Consider the following 10,956-nt stretch of genomic DNA (forward strand, 5'->3'; position numbering starts at 1 on the left):
TCCCTAGGAACAAAGGGTATGATGTTCCAAAAAGGTGAAGTGGTTGGACTAGCATAGCTTTAAATCTATAATCTGCCACAAAAGCTTGCTGGGTGACCCTGGGCCAGTTACTCTTAGCTAAAAAATGGGGTGGAGAGAAACTGTTTTTGGCGAAAGGCAGAAAGAGTACCAATACGATTCTAGAATGTTATGGATAGACTTCCTAGTGAAGGGAAGAGAAGCATCCATCATTCACAGCATCTCAGCTATAATTTGAGGAACCTTTTTGCTGGGCCACTTCCTATGTTTCTGATGATGTCACTTCCTTTGCAGGCCAGCCATTGCAGATGACTTCTATGCCATGTCATACCTATACTATGGTGCCTTGGGAACTCTGAGCACAGTCATCATAGGAATTCTGGCAAGTTGCCTAACAGGTATTTGGTGGAGTGCGGATGTTAGACCCCTTTAAAAAAAGCAATGTCTAGTAAATATTTTCAAAAAGAAGGCAGTATTTCAACTGTATTCTATCCTCCCTCCCCTTCTGGAACAATCCATAACCTCATTTTGTAATCTCTGTTGCTGCACCAGAGAAATACATTATAATAGACAGGGCAAGGCAGAGTTCTAGGAAGGATGTCTGTTTATTGCTGAAGCCAGAGAGCCATTCTATGATTTAATACGGCAGCTGCCAAAGGCCATAATTACAAGAGTTGATTATTTAACTTCAGTATTATAAAAAGGTTACGAAGGGAATATGCATGCTTACAAACTAAGGCAGTACTAGGCAATGTGGTCCAAATAGATTAGTATCGTTATGTGAGATTTTTTAAAACAATATGTAGTACTTTCAAGGTGAAAAATTGTTATGTTTATAGTAATGTTGCAGTTTAGAGAGTTGTTTGACTTCTGAGGAAGCCAAGACAAAACAAGTAATACAGGATACGTGTAAAGAAGTTCAAGCACCAGGATTAAAGTTTCTACTTAAGGACAAAGTGCTTCAAAATATATTGTACCTAACTTTGGGTTTTTTAAAATACTTTTTTTTTGTAAGACACTAGTCATTTCCACACAGCAGGAATAAAACGTCTTGAGAATGTTTTAAAAACCGTTCTGGGGAAGAAGTTCACACATTCCCTCCCCAAAATGTCTTCAGAACGTTTTATTTCTCTTTACCCAGGTTTTTCAAACATCACCAAACCAGTGATCTTTTCCCCATAACCCGGGTTGAAGATGTTTCCTGCCTGCTAAGCAAACAAAAGCAGACAGGAAATGCTTTATTTCTCCCGCCCGAACCTCTTAATTTCATTTTTGCCAACCGTGCCCACCATTTTTTGTGTTGCAACAGATTCTCTTTGAAGGTTCCTGACAGAGGTGCCCTCTACAGCTCAACTACGCGTATTTTCAGTGTAAAAAGTAGATGAATAATGTTTGTTTTGTCTAGAATCCCACGCAATATTGTTTTTCCCTTTTTTGTTTTGAGGGGTATGTCTGCAAAGCTACGACGTCACGATTAGAGAAGCTGCACTATGTTCATATTTGTGTCATTGTAGCTTCACCAACGTACTCCTCAAAACAAAAAGAAAGGAAAATTAAACGTGCATGGGATTGCTAGGCAAAACAGACTTTATTCATCTACTTTTTACTCCAAAATTGAGCGCGGATGAGTGCAAGGAAATGAACCCTTTGTAAAAAAAAAATCCTTCACCAAATGGCAGGAGCAGGAGAATCTTCAGCAGCGCACAAAATGGCAGATATTGACCAGAGCTCCATCAGCCAGCAGGTGGGACATAAGAACATTTTGGTTGGCAACGCTTTTGTTCTCTACAATGTGGGAACACAAAAAGCCAAAATAGATCTTTTTAAAACGTCTTCGGGATGTTTTATTTCTGCTGTGCGGAAAGGACCACAGTTGTGAAAAGAGCATTTGAAAGTAAATGATTGCTCAGTCAGCTTCCACTGCACACCCAATGCCTGCACGCTGGCAGAGCCAGCTTCAAAGATAGGTCATGCTTTTTGTGTTTTCTGTTTTTTCCCCCTAGGGCTTCCCGTGCTGTGGGGATGTCCTTTGGACAGGGCGGGGTGGTGCCAAAGCGGCGCTATCCCTGCCTTCCTGATCAATCTGGATTGGGCTGTTGGAGTCTCTTATCTACTTGGAAGCAGGCTAAGGGGGCTATAATGATTTTTTTCTTAAAATTTAACATATGACAATGTGCAGTTACAACATAAACGTTTAATGTAATTGTTAACTGTGAATATAAAATTGAATGTTTTAATATTAGTAAAGTTAGAACATAGGAAGTATTTCAATACATTGTAAATTCATCTGGCACAATAAGAGTATTTTCTGAAAGGATAAAATATTTGTAGATCAAAAGTCTGTGATCTTCTTGGAGTTCCTCCCTCACCATTTCAGATGTTTATTTCAGGTTCTACAAAAAGAAGCACCAAGCGGCCAGGTGTCTTGTGGTGGGATGTCATGAAACAGACCTCTTCAATCTCACCAGAGGAGCCAAAGAAACCGTTCTCCAAGGTGAATGGAGTGGAAAACTGGGTGTGGCCATATTGTGAGAGAAGATCAGTACTCAGGGAAGGTTCCAACAAAAGATTTAAGTGGAAACATCTCTCTGCATGCTGTGGGTGGGCTTTTAAAAGATTTTATACAGCATCACATGAATAACTTTTGTACACTATAATGATCATTTGGGACTTTTACAAACTAATGGCATTTTTTAAAAGAGTATTTTAAAATCCAGAGTGGTGTGTTCGTGACGGCACAGCCATCAGCCAATCAACCTTGGACCTATTTATGTACATTATAGTTGACCTTTCTCACTTGAACTCAGGCAGACTATGCAGAGAGTCAATACAATTGACAAATGGGACATTCAATAAGCAATTCAATAGGATTAGGGTTGTAAAACCAATCAGAAGTCTAAAAACAGGACTGAAGCAAAACATAAGTGTTAACATAACACATTAAATGATGCAAAATTCCATAGCAGGATCCTAGTTTCAACAAGCTGTACACATTACTATAGACCAGAGATGGTGAACCTTTTCAAGATCGAGTGCCCAAACTGCAACCCAAAACCCACTTATTTATCGCAAAGTGCCAACATAGCAATTTAACCTGAATACTAAGGTTTTAGTTTAGGAAAAAAACAGTTGGCTCCAAGGTGCACATTACTTAGGAGTAAGTTTGGTGATAGTCGGTGGCTTTGCTTTGAAGCAACTGTGCAACGCTTCGAATGGGTGAATCACGACCCTAGGAGAGTTTAGAAGCAAACCCCATTGCCAGCAACTGAGCTTACTCCCAGGTAAAGGATTGCGCTTTAGTTCTTCCCATGAAAATCAGTGAGGTTTAACAGCAATTAACAGGATTACCTACACATCGTGCCCAGAGGTGCAGGTCAGCCTAGATGTGTGTGGGGCAATGTTTTTTTTTTAAAAAAAGCCATGACGAACTCTGTGCATGCGTGCCCACAGAGAGGGCTCTGAGTGCCACCTCTGGCACCCATGCCATAGATTCACCACCACTGCTATAGACTAAGGTGACCAGATTGTCACCTTTTTAAACCAGGACGGGGCGGGAAACCGGGGAGCGCCCCAAAAGGCAGTGTGCTCCTGCAGCCGCGTGCGCAGGAGGCTGCCGCACTGCCTTCTGGGGCGCTACCCTGTTTCCCGCCTTGTGACAGGGTGGGAAAAGGGGAGCGCCCCAGAAGGCAAAATCGGGACAGGTAAAAAACCCCGCGGGACACGGGACAGATTGGTTTAAGGCGGGACTGTCCCGCCAAAAGCGGGATGTCTGGTCACCTTACTATAGACCGTAGTCCCTAATAATTCTTCTGAGAAACTTTGTGAATCATTTAGTACAGTGCAAGTCTGTTGCCTGTGTAGAAAAGCCTTCTTGCATAATCCAGTTCTGCAGAGTTTGCAGAAAGCCATGAGTGAGGGAGCATTCCAGACCTCCTCTGGCAGGCTGTTCCACAAGTTGTGTGTGTGTGTGGGGGGGGGGGGAACAGCAGAGAAGGCTGTGTATGGGCAGTTGTTCATTTTGCCCGCTTGCAAGTTGGCACCTGTAAAAGATGGGACAACCGCTCTCAGCAAAGCTATCATGGCAAAGGATGGAGGGAAAGGTGGTCTTGCAGATGTGAGGGTCCAAGAGTTTTATATATGAAAGTCAATACTTTTAATTCAGCCTGGGAACTGATGGGCCATCAGTGAAGTTCCTGCAGGATGGGAATAATAGATGAACTCCATCTTGATAATAACTGAGCTGCAACATTTTGTACCAGCTGGAGCATCTAAGCCAGCTTCTGCTGCAAAGAGGCCAAACTAATGAACTTTTCTTGAGCTCAGTCTCAGAAAGAAATAGAACATTTAAAGAACCTCTTTAAATCTGGGGGCCCTTCCGCACATGCAGAATAAAAGAGCGGCTGTGACTCACTGCGGCTGCCATTGCTGTTGGGGAAGGAACAGCCTCCTGGGTGACTGCTGCCTTCCCTCGTGGCCTCGTGAGCTCCCAATGGCTCACGAGGTTTCGGGCTTTAGGGCATGTGATGTTGGGCACCCTTTCGTCATTGGGGCGGTGGGCCTAGACAGCTTATTTAAGGCTGGTCCCAGCCTACAACCTCCCCATTTTGCTGGAGCATGCTCGTTTCCCACCCACCTCACCCTGTTTTTTAGCTTTAGTTAATGCATGTCTGTTTTGTTATAGGGTTGGCGGTTTGCGCATGCGGGACTAATCTTTAGCTTGGGGTCAGCGGGTGACATACCCGCTTTATTGGAACCTCCTTATGAGGTTTGGGGTGGAGCAAGCCAAGGGGTAACCTGCCCAGACGTGGGCTTCTATGGCTTGAGCCTCTGGCAGCAAAGAGTCTTCAGGAAGTGGCAACCGCCCATCTGGAATCTCACTGCTGCTCCGGCGTGTGTTAATTTTTCATCAGTTGGCATGCTGTAGAAAAATTTAGGTGTCTAGGAGACAGCACTCGGACTGCCCAGTACACAGATCAGACCCCCATGCTGCGCCTTACGCTTTGTGTACCTTGAACCAATTTTTGTTAAATAAAATGGCTATGGCCAACTTTTTACCACACAAAAAGCATGTTGCTCTCTCATTTATTCCTGGTATGGCTAGGAGGGCTTTAGTTACTTCCCTTGAGCAGCAATGCACTTTCAATCCACTTTCACAATGGTTTGCAAGTGGATTTTGCTCTTCTGCACAGTAAAATTCAGCTGCAAAGTGCATTGAAAGTGCATTATTCTGCATGTGCGGAAGGGGCCCAAAGCTTGTCAGGGCAAAGATTTTGACATTGCAGTGCGGTCCACTGTTTCTGTAAGTCTGCAGAAGTTTCCTCTGCACCGAATGCTGGAGATGGCCTGGCCAGAACATTGGCTAGAGAAATTAGCATTTTGTGCACAAATGTTTCTTAAGACAGCACATCCACAAAACGCTGATTTATCTAGCCAATATAATATTCCAGTGATGGAGAACCTTTTAGAGACCGAGTGCCCAAACTGCAATCCAAAACCCACTTATTTATCACCAAGTGCCAACGCGGCAATTGAACCACCAACTCGGCCCTTCTTCAAGCCTCCCAGAGTCAGAGCAGCCCCAGTGTAGAGGGAAGCCAGGCCACCCCCTCCCCACTGGCCTGCCTACCAGTTGCCTCCTTCACTCCCCACATTGCAGGCTTCGGGTTCCGGCTCTTGGTTCTGAGGGACGGTCATGGTGCGAGAGGCTCCCTCGGCTGCGGCCTCCCTCGGCTGCTCTCCTCATGCTTTCCAAGCCACCAGGTCCTGCACCGCACCTGTGCACATTGTGCGCTGCCATCTCTGCCTCCCTTTGTCCCCGGATGTCCCCACGGGCCCTACGCCTCTGGAGGGTAGCAGCCCGTCCCTGCATCCCTCTGGCTTTCTAGTAGCGAACTCTGTGCTGGGGCGACGGCACGCGTGCCCACAGAGAGGGCTCTGAGTGCCCCCTCTGGCACTTGTGCCATAGGTTCGCCACCACTGTAATATTCTGTCCTAGAAAAGATGCTGCCTTGCCTATCGGTGCTAGTGAAAGTAACATGTCGTCTTTTTCTTTACATGTCTGCACAGGTATCTGGGGATTTCCCCAGTTTGCAAAAGAAGGCCTTTGGTTCGGCTTCCCAGGTGTCTGGGTTTTTGGCTGAAGAGAAGGCCCTGATGGCTAAGGCAGAGCGTGCATTTTCAAATAGCTCTGAGGAGTCCCTCTGTCAGTGCACCTCATTGGAACACAGCTGTTTCCACCTGCTCAGAGAGACTGACGTGTAGGTGGCCAAAGCTCCTGGAGGTGAGAGACCAGGTGCCTGAACAGCTGTGCACAGGAGAAGATTCTTCTTCAAGCAAGAGATAATGGACAAGCGGTACCTTCAGCCAAACCAAAGTACAACCTCTAAAGAAGGGTGGGGTTTTATTTTGTTACTAGAGGGGAAGGATGGTGGCTCGTTATCGAGATCTGGCTAAAATATTTGAACCTTCCCATTAAGCATCTCTTGAAAATCCACCCAACTGTTGTAGGCCGAGAATTGCATTCTCTTGTGCCTCGTCTGGCTGGGTAGGCAGCTTAAACGCAACAAGCAAGGAACAATCGCACAACAGAGGGATGGGAAAGTCGAAGAGCCACCACCTTTGGCTTGAGTACTCTCACAGATGTGTCGTAACAACCTTCCTCTGCTGGCAAGCTCCACGTACGTTTTCTTCAGGAAAGAGACTGAAAATGACAGAGGCGATTCGTGAGGAGGAGGAGGAGGATCCGGAATGGCTTCTTTCCCCCATTTCCAAGCTCCCTCCTCCGTTTAATACAAGCTTTTATTTAAGTTGTAGCAGTACCGCAAAGCACGTGCCGGCTCTTGGAGGATGCCCAAGGACTTGTCAAGATGCGACTACTTAGAAGTCTCTCTGTTCTGCTGACTGTATATAACAGCTACTCCTTAACTGAGGTTCATTGTCTGTGCCACTGGCACCATACGACGCTTGCTTACCAGTCCTTCCTACCAATGCAATCACATGCTTTAATTATGTGTTTCTGTATTGCAGGGGGTTGGACGTGATGGCCCTTGTGGTCTCTTCCAACTCTTCTATGACTCTATGGTTCTACGTTACCAACTTTGCAGGCATAACATGGTTCTAATTAGCCTTTCCTGTCCTTCCTGTTTGGAATAGCTGCCCCATAATTCCTTACAGGGAACAGGGGAATTCTCAGGACAGTCATTCTAGCCAATGTTTCTCTGCCCTGGAGGACCATAGTTGTATCTCTGAATTCATGATCTGGCCAAGATCTAGTGCTTTTTGAAGAGCCAGAATGACGGCCACGAAAATGGGAAATCTGCAGCCCCAAAGGTCTTTCAATGGTCTTTTTCACAAAACGTGGTGGAAAACATACAAAAAAGTGCTCCGAATGAATTGCAATAAAATCATTAAGATGCTCAGTTCTTTTACAACTAATAACACTGATTGTATTTTTAATTAATATTTATTACATTGTTAAAACAAAGTCCAAGAAAAAAATGGCAGAAATACTTTGAAAGATCTACTAGTCTTTGATACCAACATTTACCGTCAATGTAAATAATGAGTAATTAAAGTTTATGACCTAAAACCTATTTTTCATCTGTCCTGACATATGAAATCTATTAGTAAATTGGCCAGCAAGCTCGCCCACTAAATCTTGTCCATAAGTAACTATTTGAGACTTTAAGACAAAGCGATTTGGGAAGAGTCCTACTTTTACCTTTGATAAAATGTGTTGGGGAAGGTACTAGACAACAACTCGTGGGATTCTTTAGGGTCCTTAAGCTACTGAAACCTTCAATGGCCTGTTCTGATCTAGCGTGGTATAGTGGTTAAGAGCAGGTGCACTCTAATCTGGAGAACTGGGTTTGATTCCCCGCTCTGCCACGTGAGCTGTGGAGGCTTATCTGGTGAACCAGATTAGCTTGTGCAGCACATGCCAGCTGGGTGACCTTGGACTATTCACAGTTCTTTGGAGCTTTCTCAGCCCCACCCACCTCCAGGGTGTTTGTTGTGGGGTGGGGGAGAGGGAAAGGTGATTGTAAGCCCCTTTCTTACAGGAGAGAAAGGGGGGGGATAAAAATCCAAACTCTTCTTCTTCTAAATAAATTTATGTAGATGGTTTAACTGATGCAGCTGTACCACGAATGATTAGCTTCCTAAGAATATCAGTTTTAGATCTGAGGCACCGCTTGGGAAAGAAGTTATTGTCAAATTATTATCAAATGAATTTTAGCTGCAAGAAGCCACTCAGAAGGTAGCTTGAGTCTCAATAATGTGGCTAATTATTATCAACTGGCATCTGAGTTGTACCACATCACATTGCAGGTAACAACTCACGTAACTGAATATTTTTAAAAATCCCCTCTACACAGAAAGCTGACATGTCTGGGAAAGTGGTCTCGTCTAACCTTCTCCTTCATATGCTACCTTTTAATGAGCACTCCTGAAGTGACCTTGCTGGAAACTGGCTGGCCACTGTGTGAAACAGGATGAGGGACCAGATCAGGGGTCTGCAACCTGTGGCTCTCCAGATGTTCATAGACTACAAATCCCCATCATCCCCTGCCACCATGGCCAATTGGCCATGCTGGCAGGGGCTGATTGGGATTTGTAGTCCATGAACATCTGGAGAGCCGCAGGTTGCAGACTTGTGGATTAGATAGACCACTTGACTGATCCAACAGGGTTCATCTTCTGTTCCCTTGTAGAAGAAGAAGAGTTTGGATTTACATCCCCCCTTTCTCTCCTGTAGGAGACTCAAAGGGGCTTACAAACTCCTTGCCCTTCCCCCCCACCACAACAAACACCCTGAGAGGTAAGTGGGGCTGAGAGAGCTCCCAAAAGCTGTGACTAGCCCAAGGTCACCCAGCTGGCGTGTGTGGAAGTGCACAGGCGAACCTGAATTTCCCAGATAAGCCTCCACAGCTCAGGTGGCAGAGCGGGGAATGAAACCCGGTTCCTCCAGATTACAATGCACCTGCTCTAAACCACTACGCCACTGCTGCTCCTGGAGCTGGAAACTAGGGACCCTTCTGCACAGGCAGAATAATGCACTTTCAAGTGTAGAATAGCAAAATCCACTTGCAAACAATTGTGAAAGTGGATTGAAAGTGTGTTATCTGGCATGTACGGAAGGGGCCTGAGTGCCCAGTGTTTGGATTTCTGCAGAAGATTTCCTGCTCCAGCCAGTCAGTCAATATTTATTTCAATACAAAATCAGGTCAGGATACAAACAGATAGAAATAAAACAGGACCAGCAATAATAATAATTGTAAAATTAAGTCCAATGAGTGACTTGTAGCATTAAAAAGCTATGTAGAAGAAGAAGAAGAAGAGTTTGGATTTATATCCCCCCTTTCTCTCCTGCAGGAGACTCAAAGGGGCTTACAATCTCCTTTCCCTTCCCACCCTCACAACAAACACCCTGTGAGGTAGGTGGGGCTGAGAGAGCTCCGAGAAGCTGTGACTAGCCCAAGGTCACCCAGCTGGCGTGTGTGGGAGGGTACAGGCTAATCTGAATTCCCCTGAGAAGCCTCCACAGCTCAGGCGGCAGAGCGGAGAATCAAACCGGGTTCCTCCAGATTAGATACACGAGCTCTTAACCTCCTACGCCACTTCTCCTATTATATGTAGTATATCTAGTATACTATTATATGTAGTATAACAACTTTTGATCTCAATACTTAGCTCCCATTTTTTTCAGCCTTTCCTGAAGGAGGCAAAGGATATTATGCCTCCTTTCTTCTTGAAGACTCTTCCCGGGAGATCATGAATCAAGTGGCCAAATTTTGTCGTCAAGCGAGTGTGTTATGCAAGTGGCCCAGACTGATAATCCTGCTTCCTTTTTGCTTCGTGTTTGATTTGCAAGAGAGTTAACATTGACTTTGTGCAGTATTCTGTTTGCACCTTGCCTTCATTCCAAGAACTTCCCTGGTGGCCCCACCTCCCTTGTCGGAGCTGGAATAAAGCAACTTACCTGTCTTATCTGCACACTACAAGCCTTATCCAGCTTCCAAGTATTGTATCTAGATGCTACCTGCTGGATATCCATAGCAAATATCAGGTGGACGTATGGGGCAAACAAGTGTGGCTTGTTGACATTTGGTTCTGATATAGGGCCAACGTTGGGAAGACCAACACTCAGAATAGAAAAAAATAGGTGTGCAGAAAGTTTGAAAGGAAGCAACATGACTGCGATTGGAACAGCCATGCAAGCATCCATAAACAATTGCGGCTCTTCTCATTCTCCGTTGGGCTTACTCAAAAGTGTAGAATCTGTCCAGCAAGAAAGAAAATGTCCAACTCTTCAAAAGCACTATTATTTATGATGCCTGACAGAGATTTTCTAGTGTCACAGGCAGGAAGAGGCCTGTTCTAGATCTTTTGGGGTTGCATATAATGGGGATTGAAAAATAAGGCTTTGCGTCAGCTTTATCTCTCTGCAACTGCAGCCCACGGGAGGCTGGAACCTTTGACCTTTCTCATTATTAAATTAAGTGTGACAACCACCTCTGTTCCAGTTCCTTAAACTGGGACTCCACACCTGGATGACTTACAACAGCTCTCTCTGCTACAACTCCTGCTTCCCCTTCCCTTTTAAGATTCTGGTCATAACAATCTGCAAGTGATCCACTTAAGAATATAAGAACATAAGAAAGAGCCTGCTGGATCAGACCAGAGACCATCTAGTCCAGCACTCTGCTACTCACAGTGGCCCACCAGGTGCCTTTGGGAGCTCACATGCAGGAGGTGAAAGCAATGGCCTTCTGCTGCTGCTGCTCCCGAGTACCTGGTCTGCTAAGGCATTTGCAATCTCAGATCAAGGAGGATCAAGATTGGTAGCCATAGATCGACTTCTCCATAAATCTGTCCAAGCCCTTTTTAAAGCTATCCAGGTTAGTGGCCATCACCACCTCCTGTGGCAGCATATTCCAA

The 10,956-nt window shown here is 45.2% G+C and overlaps 1 protein-coding gene across 1 annotated transcript in view; it reads left to right on the forward strand.

Moving 5' to 3' along the window:
• Window positions 1–7,610, forward strand: part of SLC5A5 (solute carrier family 5 member 5) — a 52,355-nt gene extending 44,745 nt beyond the window's left edge. The window contains exons 13-15 of the mRNA XM_048495825.1: window positions 313–416; window positions 2,409–2,512; window positions 6,085–7,610. Coding sequence (XP_048351782.1) covers window positions 313–416; window positions 2,409–2,512; window positions 6,085–6,279 — 403 coding nt within the window. The 3' untranslated portion in view covers window positions 6,280–7,610. The remainder of the gene's footprint in view (window positions 1–312; window positions 417–2,408; window positions 2,513–6,084) is intronic.
• Window positions 7,611–10,956: the final 3,346 nt, after the last annotated feature.

Source organism: Sphaerodactylus townsendi, linkage group LG05 (genome assembly GCF_021028975.2).
Source record: "Sphaerodactylus townsendi isolate TG3544 linkage group LG05, MPM_Stown_v2.3, whole genome shotgun sequence".
NCBI classification, from domain to species: Eukaryota; Metazoa; Chordata; class Lepidosauria; order Squamata; family Sphaerodactylidae; genus Sphaerodactylus; species Sphaerodactylus townsendi.